Source organism: Leopardus geoffroyi, chromosome E1 (assembly GCF_018350155.1).
Source record: "Leopardus geoffroyi isolate Oge1 chromosome E1, O.geoffroyi_Oge1_pat1.0, whole genome shotgun sequence".
Lineage (NCBI taxonomy): Eukaryota > Metazoa > Chordata > Mammalia > Carnivora > Felidae > Leopardus > Leopardus geoffroyi.
The window spans coordinates 55,154,243-55,180,284 of NC_059330.1; the positions used below are offsets into that span (position 1 = coordinate 55,154,243).

Here is a 26,042-nt window from a genome sequence, read left to right on the forward strand (position 1 = left end):
CCCACAAACTGTGAGATCATGACCTGAGCTGAAGTCAGATACTTAACCTACTGAGCCACCCAGGCACCCCTGTATGTTCTATTTTAATTAAAACATTTGTTTTATGTTTCTAGCTGGTAAGAAGTTTTTGTTTGTTTGTTTTTTTAAGAGATAAAAATCAGGGGCACCTGGGTGACTCAGTCAGTTGAGCATCCGACTTCGGCTCAGGTCACGATCTCATAGTTTGTGGGTTCGAGCCCCGCATCGGGCTCTGTGCTGACAGCTTGCTCAGAGCCTGGACCATATTTCAGATTCTGTGTTTCCTTCTCTCTCTGCCCCTCCCCTGCTTGCACTCTCTCTCTGCCTCTCAAAAATAAATAAATGTTAAAAAAAAAAAAAGAGAGGGGCGCCTGGGTGGCGCAGTCGGTTAAGCGTCCGACTTCAGCCAGGTCACGATCTCGCGGTCCGTGAGTTCGAGCCCCGCGTCAGGCTCTGGGCTGATGGCTCAGAGCCTGGAGCCTGTTTCCGATTCTGTGTCTCCCTCTCTCTCTGCCCCTCCCCCGTTCATGCTCTGTCTCTCTCTGTCCCAAAAATAAATAAACGTTGAAAAAAAAAATTAAAAAAAAAAAAAAAAGAGAGAGATAAAAGTCAGGAAGTAGACATCATCTGTAAATCCAGCAACAGTGAAGTGTGGGAAAGCAGGTTGGGGCTGGCATCTCTGTTCTCCTGGCCATGGGGGTTGGCAGCTGGGCATGTGGGGTTGGGAGAAGCACCTGGTCTGCCAGACTCTGTCCCATTCCTCTCTGGACCCCACACACACCTTCCTTATGTTTCCTGAGCTTCCTCCATAACCTTCAATCATACTTACACACCCATCACGCCTGGCTGATGTTTACCAGCTGATGGACAGACCAGAGTGAGTCAAAACAGGCTGCCCGAAGGAGAAGGGGCTGGGGCTTGGCACACAGACGGTCCCTCCTGTTCTCTGGACGACACCCATTCCCTGGGGTCTCACACAGTGGGTGGCACATAGTAAGTATTCAGTAAACATTGGTTGAATAAATGAATAGATGCATGAGTGGAAAGATTAGGAAGACAGGCTCAGGAGAAAGGAAGGAGGAGATAAAAGTTAAAAAAAATTAGATGATGGGGGCGCCTGGGTGGCTGGGTAGGTTGAATGTCCGACTCTTGACTTCGGCTCCGGTCATGATCTCATGGTTCGCAGGTTCGAGCTCCGCATCAGGCTTCATGCTGACAGTACGGAGCCTGCTTGGGATTCTCTCTCTCTGCTCCTCCCCTGCTTGTGCTATCTCTCTATCTCTCTCTGTCTCAAAATAAATAAATAAACTTAAAAAAGACACCGGTCCTAACTTGAGAGGGGTGAGCCCTCCTCCCAGGCCCCAATGGGCAGGGTGCCCGGGGACCTACCCAGGCAAAACTGGGGGGCAGGGGGGCTGTATAGGGATGGTGTTAGAAGATGCTGGTTTTGGCCTTCCAGGGACCTCTGGAGTTCCCCACCCGGGGGCAGCTATGATTCCTCCCTTTTGCAATTCACATATTTATTTGCTGGGGTTCATTGGGGTTAATTATCATTGTGGTTGGGGTGGGGTGGGAAGGAGCCTTGCCCCAGCCCCAGGGCCTGGAAGGGGATCGTGAGAATCAGAGATAGGTTTGGACACCTGGAAGGTGGCTACTGGGAGGCTTGGGGCGGGGGTGGGGGGGGACACGGGGTGGATTAGAATGGCACCTCCCACCAGCAATGCACCCATTTCTAGGCTCCAGGCCTGGGTGGCTGGATCTGTAAGCCTTCCTTGTCTTCCGCCCATTCGTGCTACCCCCCCAAATCATCAAAGCCCAGCGAGGCTCGACTCCAGGAGGCAAGCGGCATTATTCACAGGGGCGGGGCCGAGCACTCTGGAGGACAAGTGGCCAGGCCGGGGCTCAGATCTTGATCAGCTGAGAGTGGGACCGGCATCCCAGGTGCCCTTGGCTCCAGCAGGGCAGGGCCACACCGATGGACTGTCAGCATCAGCCTCACCTCCAAGGACCCTAGCCCTGGCCCGCCACAGCTGCCTGTGCTGTGCATCCCACCTTCTAGGCCACCAGCCGCTCTGCAGGGACGAAGCCAGGTTGGTGATGGCCCAGAGGGGCAGGCCAGGGAGTGAGACAGGTGAGGGAAAGGGGGCCGGCCTCGAGCTGGTGGGGATGCTGCTGAGGCTCTGAGACTGTCAGCCTGTCCCCACCTGGCGGGAAAGGACACTGAGACCCAGGCTACCTTTCCAAGTTATAGAACAAGCTAAGTCCTTGAAAATCCAAGGCTGGAATTGTTAGCAACCCAGACTCCCGACCGGTGAGGTTTTCCAAGGATCCCTTGGTCCCTCTCACTGTGTCAGGTCAGCACCACAGTCCAGTGTGTGTGAGTGACTTTGGGGCATAGATTAGCCTGAAGGGTGTGTTGTTGGGCCTGGTGGGGCCAGCGCCAGGGCTGGGAAGGGAATGAGGGCCACAATGATTCTTACACAGTGTGGAGGCGACTGAGAACAGTCTACTGTCTACTACAGCAGGGCTCTGGACTCAAACACACCCACGTTTGTTCTTGCTGTGTGACCTTAGGTGAGTTGCTTGACCTCTCTGAGCCTCAGGTCTCTGACAAGGTGATTTGCAGTGGATGAGGGTGATACTACCTAGCTTCCTGGGTCGCTGGAGAAAGTAATAAGATCACTTCTGTACTACGGATATCAATGGACCATAGGGCCAGTGCTCACGGTAATGGCATCGCTAAGCCATTCCTTGTGCTATGGTAATTATAACATTATTGTTATGCTGAATATTGATATGACTGAAATCTAACATCTGTTGGCTGGGGTTCAGGGGCATGATGCCTCCTCCCACTTCTGTTCTACAATACTGAACCGGCTGTACAGAAGGTGTGGGGACCAGGGAAGAGGGAGTTGCGGACAACCCGGCCTGTGGGTTCTCGGTGCTTCCAGCTCAGGGATGCCCAGGCCTGGCTGATGCCCACCGAGCCCTCCCCATCCCCAGATTCCTGTCGACCAGGTCCTCCATCTACAGGGTGTCACGACCTGAGCTAAGGGCTTCATATAGTGTAGCCTCCCAACAGGCCTACAACGTGGGGTTTGGTTAGCTCCACTCACAGGTGGAAACTTGGAGGCTTGGAAAGGCAACTTAGCCTTCCCAGCAAGTGGCACAGCTCAGCATCCTAACTGGACACCCCGGCTCAGGGGAAGTTGCCCACCCAGGCCCCTGGGGTTCTGACCCCCAGCAAACCAGTCACCCAGAGAGGGTTTGGGGAAAGTTTGGTGGGAACCCCCGATTCAAGACAAGGGATGGGATGAGGACAGGTGGTGTGGGTGGCTGGGGCTTCAACCTTCCAGGCTAAAGGAGCTGGGGCTCTAAATATAATAAGTGAGAGAAGGAGTTGAAATATAGACCGTAGACAAAGTCATGGAGTCCTCTGTGAGTGTGTATGCACATACGTGCACACACATGCACGCACACACGTGCACACGCCCCTCTCCCGGGAAACTTGGCCCTGAAACAAAGATCAGCGAGCAAAACCACAGACACACACAAGCACGCTCAGCTCACAGGAGAGCTCTGGGTCCACTGCACTCACCCTGGGCTTGCATAGAGTCGGTGCCCTCACGCCCATCACACACACACACACACACACACACAGGCACACACAGTGGAAAGCAGTCAGTAGTAGATCTCGAGGCTGAGCAGGAGTGAGGTAAACAGGAATGGAGGAAGAGGGAGAGACAGTGAGTCCAGCCTGTCCCTCCTCCCCCCTCCCCAAATCCTGCCCGCTGAGCCCCTGTTCTGACCTGGGGAACCCACAAACTGCCCTTGTGCCAGGTGAGAGCCTGGGGAGGTGGCTCAGGGAATGGGGTAGAAAGAACCAGGGTTTGGAGTTTGAATCCCACAGCCCTGACGCTTGTGCTCTTAGGGGCTTGGAAAAATGACCCAATCGACATGAGTCCTGGTTTCCTTACCCGTGAGGCGGGGTAATGATGCTGTGCTCAAGGGTTTGCCGTGCCTGGTATGTGAAAGTGCTCTGAGAAGACAGCTAGCAGGGAGTGGCAGTGCAAATGCACCAGAATTGACACCCTGGTTTGGGCACTTGCTGGCAGGTCATTGGCTCTCCTGAATCTCAGTTGCCCCATCTGAGAAATGGGGCTAGTAAAGAATGCCTTCCTGCCCTTGCCCACTTGAAGAGACTGTGAGGGTGCTGTGACTCTGTGGAAAGGGGGCAGTGGTGTTGGGGGTCAGGGATCAGACTGGCAGCTACTGTTGTCCCCGCCCCCTCTCCTCCCAGAGCAAGCCCCTTCCCCTGCCGACCAGGGCCCCATCAACTACTGTTCAGGGTCCAGGGGAAACGCTTCTCAGGAGTGTGCATATCCAGAGCAGGGAGAGGGTCCCACAGCCCCCCAAAATGCCCATGCAGACCCACGTGGGCCCATGGAACAAAGAAGCCACAGTGAGAGAAGGTAAAAATGAGATTTGTAGCTTTAAAAGCTTTCCAGGGCGCACCACACTGGCACGCCCCAAGGGCCTTTCTCTAAAGACCAGGCATTAGGGGCTCTGAATGGACTTGCCAGAAGTTTCCCTACCTCGGTCTCCAAACCCCATCAGACTTAGTCATTCAGCTATAGAAACCCGGGGAGCAGCTGGTCCAGAGTGCAGCTATGCAGAGTCAGACAGACAAGGAGTCAGGCCCTGTGTGTGCTCTTACTGGCTATATGAGCCACACAACAACCTAGTGTTCTTCAGTCTTGGTTTTCTCCTCTGTCAAATGGGTTAATCGACCCCCTGTAATTATTAAATGAAGCTGTCATGTGAATTCATAGCCATCACAGATGTAAAGCGCTGACATACAGCAGGTGCTCGAAAAATGCTCACATCATGATGAGACATAGCACAGACAGGAGCCAGCCTGTCTGGGTTGGAGCCCTAGCCCCACCACCGCCAGCCCTGTGAGCTTGGGCACGTTTTACAAACATCTCTGCGCCTTGGTTTCCTCGTCTGAAAACCAGGAATCACAACAGCCCTGGAGACCATGTGACTAACACACTTGAAATGCTTGGGTCATACTGCGTGTTACTACTATTATGGATGGGAGGTGAGACTCAGGTCAGAGACCCGTGCTGTGTGCCTGCTGGGTGCCAGACAGCTCTCATACAGGAACCCCAACAGAGAACCCACTTCGCAGATGGGCCTGGGTGGCTCAGTCGGTTAAGTGTTCAACTCTCGGTTTCAGCTCAAGTCATGACCTTACGTTTTGTGAGAGTTCAAGCCCCACATCAGGCTCTGCGCTGACAGCACAGAGCCTGCTTGGGATCCTGTGTCTCCCTCTCTCTCTGCTCCTTTCCTGCCTTTGCATGTGCACTTGTGCAGTGTCTCTCTCTCTCTTTCTCCCCCCACCCCTTAAATAAATAAACTTTTAAAAAAATGGGGGCACCTGAGTGGCTCAGTTGGTTAAGCATCCGACTTTGGCTCAGGTCATGATCTCGCTGTCTGTGAGTTCGAGCCCCATGTCAGGCTTTGTGCTGACAGCTCAGAGCCTGGACCCTGCTTTGGATTCTGTGTCTCCCTCTTGCTCTGCACCTCCCCTGCTTGCATTCTGTCTCTCTCTTAAAAATAAATAAACATTTTTAAAAATTTGTAAATTTAAGGAAGGCCATTACACATCCATATTAAGGAAGAAGAAACACAGCAGTTAAGTGACTTGACCAAGGTCATTGCTTTCCCGTGGCAGGTCTGGGATTTGAACCCATATGCATAGTCGCTATGCTGCCCATGTAGTTCAGGCATGACTTCAGTGGTTTTAACACTGGGTTCCAGGAAACCTTAGGGATCCCTGGGGGTGCCTCGGGCTGCTGAGTTTGAGGTGTGGGGTGAGGAGAGGAGGGGCCTTTAAGGACAGGCTGGGCTCCAGAGTTCTGGTTCAACCTGAGACAGGACCAAGACCAAGGTGGGGAGGGGGACAAGGAGCCTGAACGCATGGGAAGACAGATTGAGAGAAAGACGCCAAATCTGCTCCTCTCCTCACACTTCTGACACCAAATGTGGGCTTTTCCCGACACCAACAACCAATTCTCCAACACTGGGCACCAACCAACCTGTAATTTGATTCCATTCTGAAGTTGACTACGGGTTAGTGTCAGACTCTACAGATCCCAGGGTTCGGCGCCACAAAGACGCCCTCACTTCCTGGGTCCCCGGGCTACCTGCACTTCTGCCCAACTTGGCTACAAATTTGGGGGTTCCAAGAACCTGCCCCTGAGCCTCAATAACTTGCTAGAACATCTCACAGAGCTGAGAAAAGAGCTTTACTTACATTTATCGGTTTGTTGTAAAGTGCGTTATAATGGATCCGTATTAACAACCAGATGAGGAGATACATAGGGTCCAGAAGGCTCCTGAGTGCAGGAGCTTCTGTCCCTGTGGAGCAGACACTACTCTCTCGTAACATGGATGCATTCATCAACTCAGAAGCTCTCTGAACCCCGTAGTTTAGGGTTGCTTATAGAGGTTTCATTATGAAGGCATGATCGATCATTAATCCGATCTCCAGCTCCTCTCCCCTCCCCAAAGGATGGAGAGGCACTGAAAGTTCCAGGCTGCTAGCCATAGTGACAAGCCCCCATCCCGAATCTGTTCTGGAGCCCACCCAGAGTCACTTCATGTGAACAAAAGATATTCCTATTACCCAGGGACTTCCAAGGGACTCAGGAGCTCTGTGTCAGGAGCTGGGAGCAGTTACCAAACATACATTTCTTATTATGTGACCAACAGCAAGGGAGACAGAGGTCTAGAAAGACAAGGCAACAGAAAGAGGAGATAGAGGAGAGACTGAGCAGGTGCCTTGTGTTACAAGGAGAGATAGGGCAGAGAGACCAAGGGATAGGGAGACAGAAAGGGGGACAGGCAGACTCCCTAGTCACGACAAAATGCTTCAGACCCTTGCTTCCCCATCTGGGCCGGCTTTTACCCTCCCACACAGCCCCCCAGTATCTTGCCCAGTGGACCCACACCCCAATTGGCCCTCTCTCAGCCCAGCCCCTCAGGACAGGTGGGTCAGCCCAGGTGCTTAGGCCACTAAAGTTGCCAGCATCCCACCCCCACCCCCGCCATGCCAGCCTGAGTCTGGCATCTGTCTAGACCAGGCACGACCAGGTCAAGGGGACCTAACACCAAAAACAACTCCCACCAATGGAGTGCTTGGGAGGGAGGGGCAGGGGGCGATATGCCATGGTTAGGCATAGTACCACAGAACTTTGTCTCTGAGGCCTGGTTTGTCCACCTAATAGCTCTGTGACCTTGGGCAATTCATATCCCTGCTCTGACCTTCTGTTTTCCCACCCATAAAATGGGGATAATAATCATAATATAGTCCTTGTTTTATAGAGCTGTGGCTTTATTGTGAGGATTGAATGTATATATAGTAACATAAGCACCTAACACCTTATACGTTCTCAACATTAATAGTGAAAAAACATGAAAGCTTACCTCTGGAGACAGGAGTGGCTGAAGGGACCCGGTTAGGGAGCCTGAATTTTCCTTAATTTACTGGGACCTAAATATGTCACAAAACCTCTCTGATGCTCAATCTTTTCATCTATGGAGTGGGGCTAAAACTCCTCACCCACCTACCTCACAGGAATAGGGAGAGTTTTTGATAAACTCTAACGTTCGGAGAGTAGTATAATGGGGCCAGGCCAATGGACCTGTGATTCTTCCTCCGGAAAAAATGCCCAGCTCCTTGGGCAGCGCAGGAACAACTCTGATTCCCCAGGGGTCTTCCCACTGGATAGTGACCCATCCTTATCTAACCGACGATTCCTTAGCCAGTGGCCGATCCTCAACGCCCCCAGCTGGTCGGAACAGGATGCCTTCAGTACTGTCTCCAGGAGCTAGTGTGACGGGTGGGGTGGCCTATGGGGCTCAAAAAAGCAAAACTGCTCTCTGGAAAGGCCTAGGACTTACCTACGGTTGGGGGAGGGGGCCACAGATGCAGTGAGCACCTCATGGGCCCAAGACCACTGATAACTGGTCGTTACTAACGGGTATGTACTGAATACCAGGCAGGTGTGTTAAATGCTTTCTTGTGCATTAACACTGCACGATCATTTCACCTCCTAATGATCCATGGGGTTAGCCCTGTGAGTATAATAAGTTATAGCCACCTATTTCATTTGAGGAAATAGACCCAGAGAGGCTGAGGAACTTACCCAAGGCCACACAGCTGGGAAGGGCCAGAGCCAGTTTTGCCGCCCAGATCTGGCTGTCTCCTGAGTCCTGCCATGTCCTGTGCAACCCAGGCTTATCTCACAGGTGACACAGGCATGCCCTGGGAGCACAGGGCCGTCGTGCTGTCCAGAACTGGTCTCACACGGGGACAGGAGGCAGCTGGCACCATGGAAGGGCATCAGCACACTTAGTGCCACTTTGCTCATTTGGCTGCTCTGCTATCTACCGCCAGGCCCTTGCCCTCTGGGCCTCAGTTATCTCATCTGTAAAATGAGGTTGTGCCACATACCCAGAGGCCCTTCCTGCCTGATTCATTCTGACACCTCCATCTCCATAGAATTAGTAATCCTGTTTATGATGTGACTTCAGAGCAGTCTAGGGCATCTTACCATGGGGTCCCTGGACCTCTTGGAGCTCCAGGAACTGCCTGGAATTATGAACGAAATTGTATATGAGTGTTTGTCTGCCCGGTGTGCATTTTTCCAGGGAAAGTGGCCCATATTATTAGCAGATTCTAATACCAAAAGGCTAAGAGCAATGGATTTTTCTAAACTTTCCTCGATCTAACCTCGATCTAGATTTTAAGGGGAATGGGTCGAGGGGGCTGAACCCCTTACCACGTAAAATTCTTCCCTTCACTGTGTTTAAAGTCCCCTCAGACTTCCCGCAGCTGCACCTGCTCTTGTGCCTCGGGCTTCCACCCTCGGGCCACACTGACCCATGGAGACTCCAGCCCCCAGTGCTTCGGATTAGCCCCTGCCTCTACGCTGAAGTTCCTATCTGCTGTCTTGTTATTCAGTCCTCACCCCCCATGTCCGTTTCCTGGAACAGCGGCGCCACGACTGGCCGGTCTTTCCTGAGGTAGGTGCAGTGACCAGGATGGCCAGTAGGGGTCGCAGGGCGGACAACCCTGGGGAGCATCCGACAGAATCCCACCACTCCGCTGGCCCCCTTAGCAGCCTGGGGGAGGGGGGGGGGCGGGCAGGAAAGTGTGGCAGCAGTCAGGAGGCTAGTGTTCCTAGTCTGGATTGTCCCCTTGGTAGGCCTCCGTTTTTCCATCTGTAAAGTGGAGGGAGATGACCTAGAACCCCAGATGGTTGCTAAGCAACCTTCCCGCTGGGACATCCTCTGGACCATTCTGATTGATGCTGGAGGGAGAGAGCTGTCTTGAACTCCCTTTAGCAGAAGCACTTGACCCAGCATCCTTAGGGAATGAAATAAAATGATTCCAGGGCCCTTTCTCAGGCTTGACTGAGCAAACAGAGGCCATTGTCTTGCAGCTTAAGGAGAAGCTTTACCTCTGGGACAAAGGAAGGTTCTAAATAGGGCTGCCCCAAGAGCTGCCTGGGGTGGTGAGGGAAATGGGGACTGCACTGGTGGCCTCCCAGGATGGGCTGGGCCTTATGGGGCCCAGGGGTGATGAGGGCTTATGGGGCCTGGGTGATGAGTGGTGGCCTCCTTGGGTACAACTTCTGCCCATGTCTGGAAAAGGCCAGGCAGGCCCCATTGGAAATGGAGAAAGCTGTCCCTAGCAGCTGCAGCCTGGACCATCCCCCCCACTCAGCTTCTAGCTTGCCTGTCCCCATTCTTCTGAACCCTCCCTCTCCCTCAGCTCCAAATTCTGGGCCCAGAAACAGCAGGGTGAAGACCCAGGGATGAGGGAAGGCCCTGCAAGGATGCATGGGGGTGGGGCATGCCCAACCATCCATCCCTGGACCCCCTCCAGGGGGCCCATGAGGACCAAGCCCCCTTCAGTACACAAAGACCTTCTCCCTCTCCCACTCCCCAGTGGTTAAAGAACGAGACACAGGTGTGACAACGATACAGAACATTCTCTACAAAAGTTATAATGAGCCTGCGGGAGGGGTACTTTGTGCGGCAGTAGGAATCCCAGAGCCTGCCCCACCCCGGGAACTGGGAGAACAGGGAGGAGGCTGCGGCAGGACACAGGGAACAGAAGAGAAAGGGCAGCACCTGGGGCTCTGAGAAAGTCGAATCGGCACTTGGGGGCGGCCCCAGGCCCAGATGACAGGGCAAAGGACTGGCATGGGCTCAGGGTGGCAGCGACAGGCCACCAAGCCCTCTTTGTGGGAACGGAAACCGCTCCCCCGTCCCCCTCCCCCAGCACAGACACAGATGCAGAGGGAGGCCTGTGGCATTTTTTGGGTGTCCCCTCATCTCCTGACCTAGCCAAGGGGGCCCAGGAAAGAGATGGGAGCTGCAGTGGTGCTCCCGGTGGGAGCGGGAGGGTCAGGGATGCGGGTCCGGGGCTGGCTTCCTCCCTGGTCTCACTGCCATCACAGAGCAGGGACACATACTGAGCTCCTGCTGACCTACCTACACAGAACCTCGCAGCTGCCCAGCCACCTCCAGACCCGGAGGGAAAGCCACCAGCCAGCCCCCAGCACAGACACACATGCACAGGGCCCTGGGGACCTGGGGACAGTCAGCAGCTTAGATTATCCACATCCCCAGGCTCTTCCATGTCCCAGGACTCGCCCAAACTAGGCTAGACACCCAGCTGAGGCTGTTGGCAGATGCCTTTCTCCAGCCCAGGGCACGCCCGCCAGGCCTCGGGGCCATAATACTGCAGATTATTGCTCTAGCACCTTGCATCTATTGGCCTGACCCTCTGGGGTCCCTGGAGGGGGACCAGGCTGGAGGCAGGGTGAGGAGGTCAGAGTCAGGCCAGGCCCCACCACCAGGTGAGCTGGTGAGGGTGCCAGTCACCCCCACTTCATGCCAGCCTGGCGCTCCAACTCCCAGACATGGCCAATAGGTGAAGGAGAAGGGGGCTGGCTTGGGGCAGGAGTGGGGACCAAAGTCAGGGCATTTGGCTGAAGAGTCTAGCCAGGAACCTCCTCTCTGCGGCGTGGGGGGAGTGGAGGGAGCCAGCCCAAACTCTTCCCTTCACAAAAATGTAAGAAGTGAGCAAGTCTCCAGCCTGAGCACAGCAGGACCCTCAGAGGAGGGGTGGGGAGAGACAGCGGCCCCTGGGACACGCCATGCCCCCTCCACACACACTCCCATCCAGCTCTAATGGGTATGTCGTCTATCCCTTGGGGCCCCAGGGGTCCCCTGCCCTTCCTCTGGAGCTGGCCTCCCAGGAATCCACATGTCCTTTAGGGCCATTCAGACGGGAGTGGCTCAAGGGCTCCTGGACCCCTTGCTGGTACCTCCAGACTACACCTCCGTTGTGGAGTGTGGACAGGTTTTCAAGGGAGATGACCCACACGGTCTTTGCTCCTGGGGAGGGGCCGGGGGGGCTTCAGGGCTGGCGACCGTGAGGACCTCGTGGCCTCACGGTGGGTTGTGGCAACTCGCAATTCATTTGGTCTGGAGAGAGGAGCCCCCTGTTACCTGGAGAGAAAGACACAGAAACAGACTTCAGGTAAGGGCTTTCAAGACACCATTTTAAACCAAGACCAGCCATTTGGACGACTGACCCTCTCCTGGCAGGCCAACGGTCAGGGATGGGGACATTGGCCTAGGGGTTTCCTCCCCATCCCCGGAACTCTAAACCAGACTGCCTCCCCACACCCACCCCTGCCCAGCCATGCAGGGTAAAAGCCATAGACACCAAAAGGGGGCAGCAGCATTTGCTGGGCTTGTGGGATGCCCTGAGAAAGGGATCGGGGCAGGGACGGCCACCAGTGCGGTAGCAGACTTGAGCTCTCCCTGACAGCTTTTGAACGCGACAACTCTCCTTCCATGGGAGTCACCTAGCCCCCAGGCTCTAGAGCCACACAGACCGGGGCTCAAGCAGCAGCAGGCCCTTGGGGTGAGCCACTCAAACCCTCTGAGCCTCCACTTGCTCCCCTGGAAAATGGGGATGATACAGCCCCTGCACCCAGGAGCTGGGGAGGACTCAATTAAGGGACACATGCAGCGGTATCTCCAGCACCCAGTAGATGGGAGGGCTCAAAACATCCGGGCTCTGATTACTATGACTACTGGATCTCAACTGTCCTAAGACACCCATTTGGGGGCATTTGGATTATCTCCAAAGTCAAGGTGCATTTTCCATTAGCTGTGATAAGAAGGCCTCCTCCCTTGTCATGAAACTGGCAGCTTCGTTTTCAGAATTGGGGGTAAACAAATTCAGTGGGACCTCTTGTAATGGATGGGGACTTAGATTTTATGAAATACGGTATTGACCCCCCCCCCCCCACATTCCCGAAAAGGCAGATCCCACCCGCAAGGCCTTCTGGCCTTCTGACCCCTTTCCCCATCCCCCAAAGCCCAGGACACTCACAACTCTGTGTCCTCCAGAGCAGGCGGGCGTTCCAGCGCCTGCCTCCTCCTCCTCACGGCCCCCAGAATCTTCTTGCGGGGCCCCAGGGGGACGCTGATGCTGCGGAGGTCAAGGTCGGAGCACAGCATCAGCGCTTCGAGGTCAATCTTCTCCTGCCGCAGGAGGGAGGCGAAGTCGCCCATGTGCAGAGAGGCCAGGAAGGTGTCCAGCGGGCTCGTCTCGGGCTCCAGGTCCTCATCCAGGCCCAGGTCCAGCTCGTCCCAGGGCAGCTCCTCCCCGCAGCTGCGGTCCTGCAGGCTGTTGGCACTGCCCAGGCTGTCGTCGTCCAGGCTGGGGGAGCTCTGCAGCCGGCCTCGCGGCGCGCCCCCGCCGTCCAGCGCCGCGTCCTCGCGGCCCAGCCCGTGCAGCCCGCTGGTCACGTAGTTCCGGCGGAACACCATGGTGCCCAGGCCGGGCCGCGTAAACAGGGAGTCGTGGCCTGAGTCGGTGCTGACCTCCGAGTGGGCAGGCTCGGCCGCCAGCGTGGCACGGGAGACGCTGTCCTCGTCCGAGAGGAACATGTCCCGGAGCGGGGAGCGGCCCCACTCCTTGGGGTTGGCGTAGGTGCCCTGGCGCACGAACATCACGTCGCTGCCCAGCTGCAGGCCCGAGAGCGAGCGCACGCTCTTGCGGCCGTCCTCGGAGATCTTGAAGGTGCCCTCGCCGCCCTGCTTGCGCCGCTCCAGCTTCCGCTGGATCTTGGCCTTGCCCCTGGCCGTGCCGTGCAGCGTGGCCTGCGAGTAGGGCAGGTGGCTGCCCAGCGCCAGGTGCTGCAGCCGGCGGCTCAGGGTGCTGGACGTGAGGCTGGAGAAGCTGAGCGTGTCCGACCGCTCGGCCAGCTCGCGCCGGTAGCGCCGCTCCATGCGCTCGTGGTGCTTGCGCTGCATCTTGGCGCACTCGCGGATGCGCCGCTCCGCCTCGCGGAAGGCCTTGTCCTTCAGCTTGCCCACCAGCTTGGGGTTGAGGCTGCTCTGCTTGGCCGCGATGGAGTCGAGGTAGCGCACGCACTCCATGTGGCCCTTCATGGCGGCCATGTCCAGCGGCGTGTGGTAGTCGTTGTCCAGGCACCAGATGTTGGCCCCGAAGGACACCAGGAAGGAGAGGCAGTGCAGGTGGCCATTGGAAGCTGCCAGGTGCAGGGGCGTGTTGCCCCAGATGTCACACTTGTCTGGGTCACCCCTGCAGGGAGGACACGCGAGGAAGGGTGATGAACCAACACCATTTGGGGCGGGCAGGCGGCACTGGCTGCAGGTGTAGGGAGCTCTCGGCCCGTGTGGGCCGCCCCACGGGCACACCGGTGGACCCGAGGGCCCGAGACGTCTCCTCGGACTCGGGAGACACCAGGCAGACCTAGACAGAGCCCGGGGGCGGGGGGAGTGGCCCCAGACTCGCAAGGGGCGGGGCGACAGAAAAGGCGGGGCCGGGGCGGGGCCTTCCCCAAGAGAACTGATGGCTGGGAATCTCAGGGGATAAATATTTGATGCCCAGAGAGACAGGAGTGAATTATTCATGGAGCCCAGTGGGGAGCTGGCCCAGAGAGGTGGTGGGCCAGGGCGAGTCTGGGTCTCTAGGCAGGCGTGGTGGTGAGTGTGGCTGTGGGTGCAGGGTGCCCACAAAAGAGGAGGAGAGGGTGATGGTGCTGAGCCTGAGCCCTGGGTGAGTGTGTGTGAGAGTGTGTGCCTGGGCGTCGGCGGGCACGGCCACGTCTGCAGGGAGCAGGGCCAGGCCTGGCAAGGCTGCGTGTGAGAGCAGGTGTCGGGTCTTGGCCTGGGCTGGGAGGGGAGTGTGGGGGCAGCCAGGTCGGAAGGGGAGGAGGAGGTGAGTCTGCAACCTGGGCCCAGCAGCCCTCCCTTCCCGGGGCTGCCCCGTCTTTGGGAGCCCTGTCAGGCAGGCTGGCTTGGGCCTGCCCAGGGGACCCACCCAGCACCCTCCAATCCCCTCCACCACCAGACCGTGCCCCCTTGGGCATGCTCTGGCTGGCTTCTCCAAGCGCTCCCCTCCCGCAGGGGCCTAGCTCACACTAATGAGGCCACGAGGCCACCCCGCAAGGCTGGAGGAAGAATCACCCCCTTGTCTCAACAGTTCCCCCCACACACACAACCCTCTCCACGCTTCTCCTACTGGTGCCAAGTCCTGCAGGACAATGTGGCAAGGAGCTGCTTGGCATCTGGCCCAAGCCCCTTCCAACACCAACCCTTGCTGTCTGTAGGAGTTTGGGGACTTGGCGTACCGGGATGCCACCGTTTTCCCCTCCTCCCCTGGACCTCTCTGATGGGAGGAGCAGGACGGCAGGATCGCTGTGTGCTCTCTTGGTGGGGGAAGGGGCCAGTCTTGGCTTCTTGGAACGAGGCTTAGCTGCCTGGTGTCAGGGGCTGCTCCCACCTGCTGCCCGCCTGAGGAGCGGGGCCTCGGAGGGAGGGCAAGGGGGCTCCCCAGCCACCACACCCCACCCACCACATGTTCAGGCCACAGGCCAGCATCGGGCACCAGGGCCAGCTGGGCCCCTTTTGTCTCCACCGTGATTTCCCAGGGCCTGAGATGCTCATAGTGACCCTCCTGGGGCACGTCTTCCACTCCTTTTCCCTGGCCAGGCTGCCCAGGTGTCCAGTTCAACCGGGTGACCTCTCTGTAGAAAACCGTGGAGGCTGGGGAAGTTGTCCACGGTGTCATTCAGCCCCGGGAGCCCACGTCAGCAGCCCTGGACCCCGAATTCCTTAATCGCTACCTTCAAACCACTTCCCTGGCTCTGACACCTGGACTCTATGCCCACTCTTCCCCCCAAACAACTCCCAAGGGGGGGAGAGGGAGGCTGTCATGGGGGAGGGGCACAGAGGGAGTTAATGAGGTGGCTGTGTGGAGTGACATTTGGTGCTGTGGACAGTGCCCATAAATCCGGAGAATGAGCTGGGAGAGAGCTGTGTGAGCCCTGGCCTGCAGGGAGGAGCAGCACCGGCTGGGGGGGGGGGGGGTGCCCTTTGGACCCCAGGCCCTCCTGAGTAAGGAGCCTGTCCTGCCACCACTTCTGCCCCTTCTCTCCCGTCCCCACTCTTGCTTCCAGGGGTGACCCAACCCAGGAAATCTCTCCCACCTTCCCCTCATTCTGCAACCCCTCCCGCAATCGTGGGCCCCCAAATCCCAGTCGCTCCCCTCCTAGCCCCACATCCAGGTCACCAGGGTCACATGCCTCAAGTTGTGCCCCCTCCCACCACCGCGAGGCTCCAAGCTTCCACCTTAGCGTCTGTAGAGAAGAGGGTGGCTCAGAGGAGTGGGGGGAAGGTACCTTGGAGTCTTGGGGACTGCGTCTCAGGGTCTGGGAGGGGGCCCAGGACTCTCTTCTCCCTCCACCACCCCCTCCACTACCGGGCTTAGGCAGGGCCAGAGTGGGTACTCACCCTCGGCTCACGATGAGACGCAGTGACTCCAGGTTGCCATGGTAGGCAGCCCAGAGGGTGGGAGTCATGCCATCCTCGTCGGGGGCGTTCAGCTCCTTCCTGGTGGCCTCTTTGAGGAGCTCCAGGTAGCCGTCCCGGGCCGCCCGGTGGTACTGGTCGTTCATGGCGCCTGACTTGGACGGGGAGGGCAGGGGGCACCAGGAAATGCCCCCCGCGGGGGAGGGCGGAGGGGTTAGGGCTGAGGCATGGGGTTGGGGGAGGGGGCCGGGCAGGGGCCGGGCCGCCAGCCCCCGCTGCCGCAGACGCAGGTTGCGGAGCGCCGGGAGCCGCCGCTACTCCGACATCTGAGCCGCTCGCCCCGGGAGGGAGGGGGGAGAAGGATCTCCCGCTGCCTGGGGAGCCGCCCCCGGGCTGCCCCTGGGTCCTAAACACCCTGCTCCCGAGCGCGCAAGAGTGACCACGCGAGGCCCTGCCCTGTTCCAAAAGTGGTCACCTCAGCACCCCGCCCCATGAGGCCTAGTCTGCGGACAGTCCGGGGTCTGTCGTCACGGGAGCCCCCGCTCTGGGGCTTCCGATGTCTCCACCCGTCAAAGGGACGGGCCAAGGGCTGGAGAGGGGTGTCCGAGGGCAGTCTGGATCGCTAGGACAGTGGGCCTAGGAGGGGTCTGAGGACTGACCCCCAGACGGCGAGAAGCACCCTGCGTCCCGGCTGCCACCACCGCCACCGCCCCCCCCCCCCCCCCCCACCGCGGGGTCGGGGAGCCGCGCTCCAGCTGGGGGCGCTGGAAGACTAGACGCGGACTCCGTGCGCCTCTGGCGAACTTGATACCCAAACCCGGCTTGCGGCTTCCAGCCGAGCAGAAGACTCCGGGGAGGGATAGAGGAAGTAGGAACTTGGACCACTGTGGGGGTGTCAGGGAAAGGGGCACTGGGGTCCCGATCTTGGGGCAGCAACAGAGGGGCGCGAAGGTATAGGGCGCGCCGGGGCTGGGAGGGCGTCCGAGCGCCTGTGAGCCCTCGGGCGTGTATCGAGCATCATCAGTGCTCGGGGCTCTGGGCGGCCGGGGTCGCGGAGCCCGAGGGCGCGGTGGGCGCCCGGGGCGGGGTGCCCTCTGGGTGTCGCAGTGCGGGGCTGCGCCCGAGCCTTGCCGCTCCGAGGTGACGGGACGGCGGGGGCGGGGGAGGGGGGCGCCTCTTAACGGGTAAATATAAATCTTACCTTATCTGGCTCCCGCGCGCTCTTCCCTAAATTCAGCTCGGAGAAAAGATGGATCATGTGAGTGGGGCTGAGAGATTTATGGAGCTGAGCTCCCGCGGCTGTAAATCACCCTGCCCTCCCCGGTATAAAGCGCCCGTCCAGCCCGCTGTGGGAAAGAGGAGACGCTCGCCACCCCCTGACCCCCAGCTCAGCGCGGGCTCCCGGCCCAGCCAGGTGGGTGCCCGGACCAGACGGAAAACGGATTGGGGAGTGGGGAGTGGGGACTTAGGACGGGGTCCGACGGGGCTGCCCGCCGCCGCCTTTCTTTCCCTCTGCCCTCGAGCCAGAGACCCGAAGGGTCGCAGAGCCCTCGGGGTTGACCCGGGGTCCTGTTCGCTCCTCCTCCACAGTGACCCCCTCCAACCTCGCCCAGTCGCCCCTGCCATGTCCGAGGAGCTGGCCCAGGGACCCAAGGAGAGCCCGCCGGCGCCGAGGGCAGGCTCTCGCGAGGTGTGGAAGAAGGGCGGCCGCCTGCTGTCGGTGCTGCTGGCCGTGAACGTGCTGCTCCTTGCCTGCACGCTCATCAGCGGCGGCGCCTTCAACAAGGTAGCGGTGTACGACACGGACGTGTTCGCGCTGCTCACCACCATGATGCTGCTCGCCTCCCTCTGGACCCTCTTCTACCTCCTCCGGACCGTGCGCTGTCCCAACGCCGTCCCCTACCGGGACGCGCACGCCGGCCCCATCTGGCTTCGAGGTGCCAGGGGCGGTGGTGGGGGGAGGAAGTGGGAGGCAGGCGGGGAGCCAGAGGCTGGGACTCTCAGAGGAACTGTGGAGTCCGCGTCAAGGTAGGGGGCTGGGAAGTCCCTCCCCTCCGCCCCCCACACACGCACACACCCGGGGACTAGATGTGGCTGAGAATGCAATGGGCTGCCGTTGTGAGAGAAGAGGAAGAGAAAGAATCTTGGAAGAAGAGTGAAGTGAGGGGTGGGAGGGGATTTCTCCGCCCTTTCTAAAGATTGAAAGAGGGTGGTCATGGGAGAGCCTTTGATGGACAGCAGAGAACAAACGCCAGCTGTAGCTGAAAGACCCCCACATAGGGCCCTTCTTCCTCCAATCTGTGCAACCCCAAAGAGAGAGCGGCTCAGTAGGATACCCATGCATCCACTCACTCGATCCTATAGTCATCCTTCCATCCACCCATTCATCTTTCCATCCATCCATTTATCCATCCATCCATCCATCCCTCCATCGTCCAACCATCCACCCATCCATCGTCCAACCATCCACTCAGCCAGCCAGCCATCTATCCATCCCCTCACCCACCCCATTCACCTGTCCCTTGATCCTCCCACCTGCCCCACTCATTCTTCCATCCACCCAACCATCCAACCCACCACCCATCTAGCCATCCATCGTCAGATCTATAAACCGTTGCCTCTGACCCATCCCCCACCCCTCACTCCCAGGCGGGCTGGTGCTGTTTGGGATCTGCACTCTCGTCATGGATGTCTTCAAGACTGGCTACTACTCCAGTTTCTTTGAGTGCCAGTCAGCCATCAAGATCCTGCACCCTCTCACCCAGGCTGTGTTTGTCATCGTCCAGGTGGGTGGGAAGAGTGTTCCTGAGTGTGGTGGAAGGAGCCAGCATCTGGCATGAGGTCAGGAGATCTCCACTCCTCTTCGACCCTGAGCAATCAAATAAGGTGGGGATAGGACTGTAGTGTGTATCATATGAGTCCATAAATCCGGAAGCACTTGGAAATGAAGTAATATCCAAATGTGAGCTCCTACTTAGGGGTCTTGTGATTTCATTTCAACCTAAGCAGTGACAATATCAACATCTAGGATGTCTGGGTTGTGGCAGCTGCCATGTCTCCTAGAACCTGGCTTGCCCTCCCTGGGTGCCGGTAGAGGGCATCATTCTCAGCCCAGGGTCCCGCTGTGGGCATGGCCTGTTTGGCCTCAGCTACTGCCCATATGTTCTCTATTTGCTCAGGAAATAGGGTTCAAACAAGTTCAAGTATATATATTTTTTTTATTTGTTGCATAAATAACACTGAAAGGTCTCATGATTGAGCTGAGGCAGGACTGGTCTTACATGGGACCAGATCAGATAGATCTCAGCCCTGTATCATGACCAGAATGACCACATGTAGGGTTCCATCTCCTGAAACATCACCCCTGCTGTGCAGATTTCCACAGTTCAACACACTTATGACTTTGGTACTTATATAGTTTTACTCTTTTACATTTTATGGGTTTGAAGGGTACTCGGGTAAAATGAAATTACAGATACCCCCACATCAACAAATACCATGACGAGGATTTATTGGCAACCAGGTGAGAGCAAGCATTTCAAGGAAACAAAGGACAGAGGTGGGGCAGGGGATGTTGACCCCCAAAATGCCAAGAGTTTTCAGGTAACAGGTGAACTATTTTATATAAACTGTTCCATAGAAAGAAAGAAAGCTCCCAACTCCTTTTGTAAAAACTTGGTAAGCTAGTATGGGGGGTTCTTGAGGTAGAGAGAACATTCTGCTGGGTTTGGACATGGGAACTCCAGAGTTTAGCCCATCTGCAGAGTGAGTGACCTCCCCCCCTCCCCACTCTCTCTCAACAGACTTACTTTCTCTGGGTCTCCGCTAAGGACTGTATTCACGTCCACCTGGATCTGACCCGGTGAGTCCCTGCTCCACAGCTCAATGCCCATCTGGCTTGAAAGATGAGGGCTTTCCAACCTGGGGCATGGGATCCACTTTCTGCCTCCTGGGTGTGGTTTCAACCAAGGCCCCTTTGCTTCATCAGCAAGATTTCCACCATTTTGTCCTGTGCTGTGTGTACTGTGTATATGTGTGTGCCTGTGTGTTTTGGTGGGATGGGTTGTGTGATAAATTATATGTGCTTTCCTCTAGAAGAGGGAGCAGCAGTGGCCTGAGCCTCTGAACCCCTTCCCCACCCCACGCCCTCTCTTGGGTAGCATCCTGGCCAGACTTAGAGTGCCTTCCAAACTCGACTTCTCTGTTCACACAGGGGCCTGACTGCTTTCTTGCTTCCCGGCATCATCTCTTAGTCTAGCTCCCCAGTTCTCCATCTGCCCCAGGGACCCACGAGGGGCCAGACTCCCACTGGCCTCTTTGCTCCCCCTCCCCAAACAGGTGTGGTCTCATGTTCACCCTCACCACCAACCTGGCCATCTGGATGGCGGCTGTGGTGGACGAGTCCGTGCACCAGACTCACTCCTATGACAGTTCCCACAACAACACCAGCCACCACCGCTTCGCTCCTGACCGTGAGTGTTCACTCCAGATTAACCCTGGTCTGGGACTTCTAGGCCTTGGGTTGGATGCTTGTGCACCAGGACAGTCAGTCTCCCTTGCCCTCCCAAGCGAGGAGAGCCTCCCCTCCTCCAGGCTCCATACAGGCGTAGGTGACACCTGAGGGAGGGTGTCAGGGGGCATCTTCTCATTCTGGAGGATGCGGCCTTGGCCCCATGGTTCGGGTCTCCATTCCACCAAAGACTTGGGCTTCAGAATGAAAAGGCAAGGGTGATCCACCTGGAGAGAAGGGAAGGGAGGCAGAGTTGGCTCGATGGCAGAAGCATGGGCTAGAGTCTGTCAAGAAGAAGCTAGAAAGAATAATCACAACGACAATAGTGACATTTTACTGACTCTGTATGTCAGGTGCTGTGCTAAGTGTCCTAGACACTTGGTCTTACGTAACCCTCACAACTTCCCAACGAGATGGGCACTATTATTATTCCCATTTTACAGATACAGAAAGTAAGGCATAGAAGGTTAAATAGTTTACCCAAGGTCACAGAGCTTGAAATTGGAGAACTAGTGTTGAGATCCATCTTTGCTTTGAACCAATATGCTATACCAAGGAAAAACAGGGTCCATAGGCCCCCTGGTCCTAGTTCTCTCGACTTCTGTAGGGTCTCCCACCAACCAGGACCAGACTAGATGACTAGGTCCATCTGGACTTTGCCTGAACACACACACGCACACAGACGCGCGCGCGCACACACACACACACACACACACAGGATGGAAGGGTCCAGGAACGGAAAGCATAGAGGAGAGCCCAGCCCAGCAAGACTGATAAAGGGCCACCTTGCACATACAGAGAGTTCCTGAGGATGGTTTAAAACAACCCGGAGAGGTGGCCAACTTAACATACTGGGGCCCCGGGGGTGCAGAGAGGCGCATTAGAAAGGTATCTACCCAGGGGTTGGGAGGTAGGTCAATAGCTCTGCCCTCACAAGCCACACTTTACTTACGTGAGCCTCAGTTTCTGCACCTGCAAAACCAGCAGGCATAGTTCTGGGGATTGAAAGAGATGTTTGCCAAGATCCAAGGCATTCTATAAAGTGCACTCTGGACACGGCAAGGTTCTTATAGATGGGCTGCAAACCAAAATGAGGGGAGGTCACAGGAGACTCCCGGGCAAAGCAGCTCACATTCTGGGCTGAGTCGGATGTTGGGGAGAGCTGCGAGGAAGCTTGAACTTTCGGGGTTCCCAGGAGGGCCACCATCTCTCAGGACCAGAACTCTCCTATGCTGGGGAGCCAGGGGTGATTACTAGCCGGGAAGGATTGGGAATGTTTGCCTAAAGGACAAAGGGCAGTTCTGCTGTCCAGATGTGGGTTCATCGACTGCCAGCTATTATTGTTTACTGACATCTCTGGCACATAGTAGACGCTCAATAAATACCTGGTACAATGAATGAACATGCCAGGCCCAGTGCAGGTGTTTGGGATAAGGTGGTGAACATGTCCAACTGTGATTCCACCCCAACAAAACTCACAGTCTAAAGGTGAGGCTCTTCAGGTGGGGTGCCTCCAGGAAGGCGGGAGGGCGGTCCAGCTCTGTGCCCCTCTCTCCACAGCGGAGCGTGCAGGCAGCTCGGTGGGAGGAGACTGTCCGTGCAACACAGCCATCTGCCAGATCTTCCAGCAGGGTTACGTCTACCTGTATCCCTTTAACATTGAGTACAGCCTCTTTGCTTCCACCATGCTGTATGTCATGTGGAAAAATGTGGGCAGGCTGCTGGCCTCCTCCACCCATGGCCACGGCCACACCCCGTCCCGGGTCAGCCTCTTCCGGGAGACCTTTTTCGCTGGCCCAATCCTGGGCCTGATGCTCTTTGTGGTGGGGCTGGCCGTCTTCATCATCTACGAGGTCCAAGTGAGTGGGGAGGGGGGCCGCACCCAGCAGGCCCTGGTCATCTATTACAGCTTCAACATCATCTGTCTGGGCCTCATGACCTTGGTCAGCCTGAGCGGCTCAGTCATCTACCGTTTTGATCGCCGGGCCATGGATCACCATAAGAACCCCACTCGAACCCTGGATGTGGCGCTGTTGATGGGTGCCGCCCTGGGTCAATACGCTATTTCCTACTACTCTATTGTAGCCGTGGTGGTGGGCGCACCCAGGGACCTACTCGGGGGGCTCAACCTAGCCCATGCTCTGCTCATGATTGCCCAGCACACCTTCCAGAATGTGTTCATCATCGAGAGCCTCCACCGGGGACCACCCGGGGTTGAGCCTCGTGATACCACCCCCAAGGAGCCCTGCCGTGGCCTGACCTTTGCCAACCTGGATGCCCTCCACACCTTGCCTGCCTGCCCATCCACCCCCAGGCTGGTTGGTCCCAGCCCAGAGAGCGCTCAGGAAGCAGTGGCCATCATCTTGGCCCCCAGGGGACACTGGAGACGCCGGTGCCTGAAGGACATTTCTCTGTTTCTCCTGCTTTGCAATGTCATCGTGAGTAACTGAGGGTCGGGGTTGGGTGGAGAGATGGGGATGGGCTGGGGGGAAGAGAAGGCCAAGGAAGGATGTTCTTCCAGGTTTATTCACTCGGCCTTCTCTGTCTTGCCCCCAGCCCACTCAAAAACACTAAAGCTCTCTAGGAGAAAAAGAGGTTCAGAGAGGGTCAGATGCAGCCCCCAGGCAAACAGCATCTCAGGGCAGAGAGGGAAAATGAAATCCCAGCCTTCTGGTGTCTAGGCTGCAGATGGAAGGGCCCCGGGAAATGCTGGCATGGGGGCTGGGTGGAGGTGAGAGGGAGCTGTGATATGGAGTGGGGGTGCCCTCACCCCTAGGTAGAAGGTGTGACTTCTCCTGGGAACTTGTGACCAGCCTGTTTCTCAGGATAATTGGAGCAGCATCAGGAAGTAGCAGAGACCAGCATAAGTGCGAGCAGTCTCAGCAGAGCGCAGTTGCGGGCTGGCCTGGAAGGGGGGGGGGGGGGGGGTGTTCACAACAGCGCCCCCTCCCTGCTAATTCAGCAAAACCCCTTACTAAGAGAAACTCCTGTGTTAGCAACAGACTCCACTCCAGGGCAGAAACACTCTCCATGAAGGCACACCCCGATCAGGAAATACCCCTCGTGTGGCTATAACCTAATAGAGAAATACTCCAGTATGGATCTAATCCCCAGGAGGGAAAGTTCTCATATGTAAACATGTACTCGTGTGAGCACATCCCACATAAAGAACACGTCTTCTGAAGCTTCATTCGATATAGAAATGGCCCTCTCAGCTGCAACCTCCAACAGAATAAGATCCCTAATATACAAACACCCTTAATGTGGGTCTATCCCGATGTTGGGAACATCTCCAGAGTGACTCCACGCCAGTGCACGCTATGGAAAATATACCAACAGGCCTGCCTTGGGTGCATTCTTAGTGTGTCCCCACTGTGAATACTTCCCAAACAGCAGATAATCTGTTAAAGAAAAAAAAAAAAAAAGAAGAAGGAAAAGAGTGATCACCAATCTTTGACCCTCCAGTAAAAGCAATAAGGCTCAAAACCTCCTTGTATCTTGGGCCAACCTGGAAGCCCGCCCCCAGCCTGGCCCCGCCCCCACCTTCCCTCCCCAGGTCCCAACTGCAGGCTGAGAACCACCTTCTGGGAGGCTGTTTTTCTCCAGGTATCTGTTCCTGGGTCAACTCTAGGAACATCGTCTCCAACCCCTTCATTTCGCATGACCCAAAGAGGCTCAGAAAGGGGCTGTGTGTGTCCAAGGGCACAGTGAACTGGGGTTGAAGAGGGTGGGGCTGGCCCAGAAGCTGTCATTCTTTGCCTCATACCCCACACCCCAACCGTCTGAGCTCCAGCCAGAGAGGAAGCATGATTCCAGCTTTCACATCCTCCCAGACCTGGGAAAGGGGTGGAGCTGGAGAACAGAAATCATGGAGGGTGGTGGGGGGTACACTTCTGGGTGGATCCTGACACACCCCCTCCCCCGCCCTGGGCCTGTCTGGTTCCACCAACACCGGGCATACATCTCTCCAGGGCAGAGCTGCTGATTTAGCCATTTGTACCAAATTCTCACATCATCTATTTTCCCCACCTCCGCATCTCACAAATGAGCCATAATAACAGGGTAGATGTGATCACAGGGGGAACCCCAGCCTGGGGGTGGGCAAATTCAGTTGGGTGCATTTCCTGAGCTGCTTAAGTGAGTGCCAGGTCCTACCCAAGACGCCAAAGGTCCCCACTCACCAACACCCAGCCCTTGCCGTCCAACAAACTGGAGGGCTGGGACCCCCATCTTGCCACACCCCTGCCCCAGCAAAGCCCACAGAAATGACCCTCAAGGCCAGCCGGGCCAGGTCCTGATGCGCCCCTCTCTCTGCACAGCTGTGGATCATGCCTGCCTTCGGAGCCCGTCCTCACTTCAGCAACACTGTGGAAGTGGACTTCTATGGCTACTCGCTCTGGGCAGCCATCGTCAACATCTGCCTGCCTTTCGGCATCTTCTACCGCATGCACGCTGTCTCCAGCCTGCTGGAGGTCTACGTGTTGTCTTGAAGCCCCCAAGAGAGACATGCAGGGGTGGGGCTTGGCTTGTGTGTCTATTCAGAGACCCCACCCCCCCAGGAGAGAACCCCAGGCTGGCAGTCACTGTGCCACATTACCACCCATTCCCACTGGCCCCAGGGTAGAATTTTCACAAAAGTTATTTTTCCAGGATGAGTTTTTAAATCATCGTCAGGACATACCCACCCACCCCAGCAGGACCCTGGGGTATGGAGTGACCAGGGAAGGGAGACCTCTCCCCATAGTATCTAGGACCAGGCAAGATCTGCAAGTGTCCGTGGCTGTGGTGCCACCCCTAATCCCAGCCTCGTGGCCTGGCCGGGACTGCTGCCTGGAGTTGGAACCACCTGCAGTGTGCCCCTCCACCCCCCGCTTCTTGTCTCAGCTTCCCTGTCTGAGCTGATTGCCAGAGAGGCTCTTGTGGGTCAGAGCTGGAAGGAACCCTGGAGATTCTCAAGTCTCAAGCTTTTCAGTGGGTGAACCAAGTGTGAGTTATAGACTGGCTACAGACCAGTACCTGGGGGCCTGGGAGGGGCTGGACGGGGTACCCAGGCTGCCATCTTCCTCTTCCCCTTATTCTCAAATGACAAATACATTTGTTTATGTGTTCCGTGAGGCATGAAAGGTTAGGAAGGACTGACCTGGTCAATTACCATTTTACAAAGAAAGTAACAGAGGCCCAGAGAGGCAAAGTGACTTGCCCAAGGTCGCAGAGCCTTTCCGCTAAGCATAATGATTTTCAAACGGCAGAACTTCTTTTTCCTCAAATAAAATATTTCAGGAACCCAAGTTTATAGCATAAACAGGGCTGTTCTAGTTTAAAAGGTGTCAGGGGACACAGAACCTTACAACGGGGCCTTCTCTTACCCCCCGCTCCCACTCCATGGGCTTCTAATCTAGGAAAGGCATGGGTAGATTTAGCAGGATGAGAACACGAGGAGGTCAGGCAGACAGAGATTGAAGAGAAGACCCTGCCAGCTAGAAGAGGGGGAAGATGCGGTGTCCAGCCACAGCGAGGTGAAGGGGGACAGGCTAGAGGGGCCGAAGGGTCACTTCGGTGACCACTTCGGTGGACA

General features: G+C 56.8%; 2 protein-coding genes across 6 annotated transcripts; one reads left to right on the plus strand and one right to left on the minus strand.

Annotated features, from left to right (window-relative positions):
• Nucleotides 1-1,825: 1,825 nt before the first annotated feature.
• On the plus strand, nucleotides 1,826-25,769 carry OTOP2 (otopetrin 2). Of its 3 annotated transcripts, none has more exons than XM_045490793.1 (7): nucleotides 1,826-2,108; nucleotides 17,195-17,894; nucleotides 18,607-18,743; nucleotides 19,761-19,819; nucleotides 20,296-20,429; nucleotides 22,028-22,905; nucleotides 24,787-25,769. In XM_045490793.1, exons 2-7 carry the CDS (start codon nucleotides 17,207-17,209, stop codon nucleotides 24,955-24,957), a joined length of 2,067 nt encoding a protein of 688 aa, XP_045346749.1. In that variant the 5' UTR covers nucleotides 1,826-2,108; nucleotides 17,195-17,206; the 3' UTR covers nucleotides 24,958-25,769. The 3 variants fall into 3 exon arrangements, with proteins under 3 accessions (XP_045346749.1, XP_045346748.1, XP_045346750.1); XM_045490792.1 differs by lacking the exon at nucleotides 1,826-2,108 and adding an exon at nucleotides 9,009-9,114; XM_045490794.1 differs by lacking the exon at nucleotides 1,826-2,108 and having other exon boundaries at nucleotides 17,261-17,371; nucleotides 17,548-17,894.
• Nucleotides 10,067-17,269, minus strand: USH1G (USH1 protein network component sans). 3 transcript variants are annotated; one of them, XM_045490840.1, is made up of 4 exons: nucleotides 17,159-17,269; nucleotides 15,940-16,108; nucleotides 12,509-13,726; nucleotides 10,067-11,613 (listed from the first exon to the last, which is right to left on the minus strand). In XM_045490840.1, the coding sequence occupies exons 2-4, from the start codon at nucleotides 16,101-16,103 to the stop codon at nucleotides 11,610-11,612; spliced, it is 1,386 nt and encodes a 461-aa protein (XP_045346796.1). In that variant the 5' UTR covers nucleotides 16,104-16,108; nucleotides 17,159-17,269; the 3' UTR covers nucleotides 10,067-11,609. The 3 variants fall into 3 exon arrangements, with proteins under 3 accessions (XP_045346796.1, XP_045346795.1, XP_045346798.1); XM_045490839.1 differs by lacking the exon at nucleotides 17,159-17,269 and having other exon boundaries at nucleotides 15,940-16,293; XM_045490842.1 differs by lacking the exons at nucleotides 10,067-11,613; nucleotides 17,159-17,269 and having other exon boundaries at nucleotides 12,505-13,726; nucleotides 15,940-16,293.
• Nucleotides 25,770-26,042: the final 273 nt, after the last annotated feature.

Coding starts and splice junctions, on each gene's coding strand:
- USH1G (XM_045490840.1), bottom strand. CDS start 16,103: ATGAACGACCAGTACCACCGGGCGGCCCGGGACGGCTACCTGGAGCTC. Junction 13,727..15,939: donor CGTCTCATCGTGAGCCGAGG/GTGAGTACCCAC, acceptor TCCTCCCTGCAG/GGGTGACCCAGACAAGTGTG.
- OTOP2 (XM_045490793.1), top strand. CDS start 17,207: ATGGATCATGTGAGTGGGGCTGAGAGATTTATGGAGCTGAGCTCCCGC. Junction 18,744..19,760: donor CTGTGTTTGTCATCGTCCAG/GTGGGTGGGAAG, acceptor CTCTCTCAACAG/ACTTACTTTCTCTGGGTCTC. Junction 20,430..22,027: donor CCACCGCTTCGCTCCTGACC/GTGAGTGTTCAC, acceptor CTCTCTCCACAG/CGGAGCGTGCAGGCAGCTCG.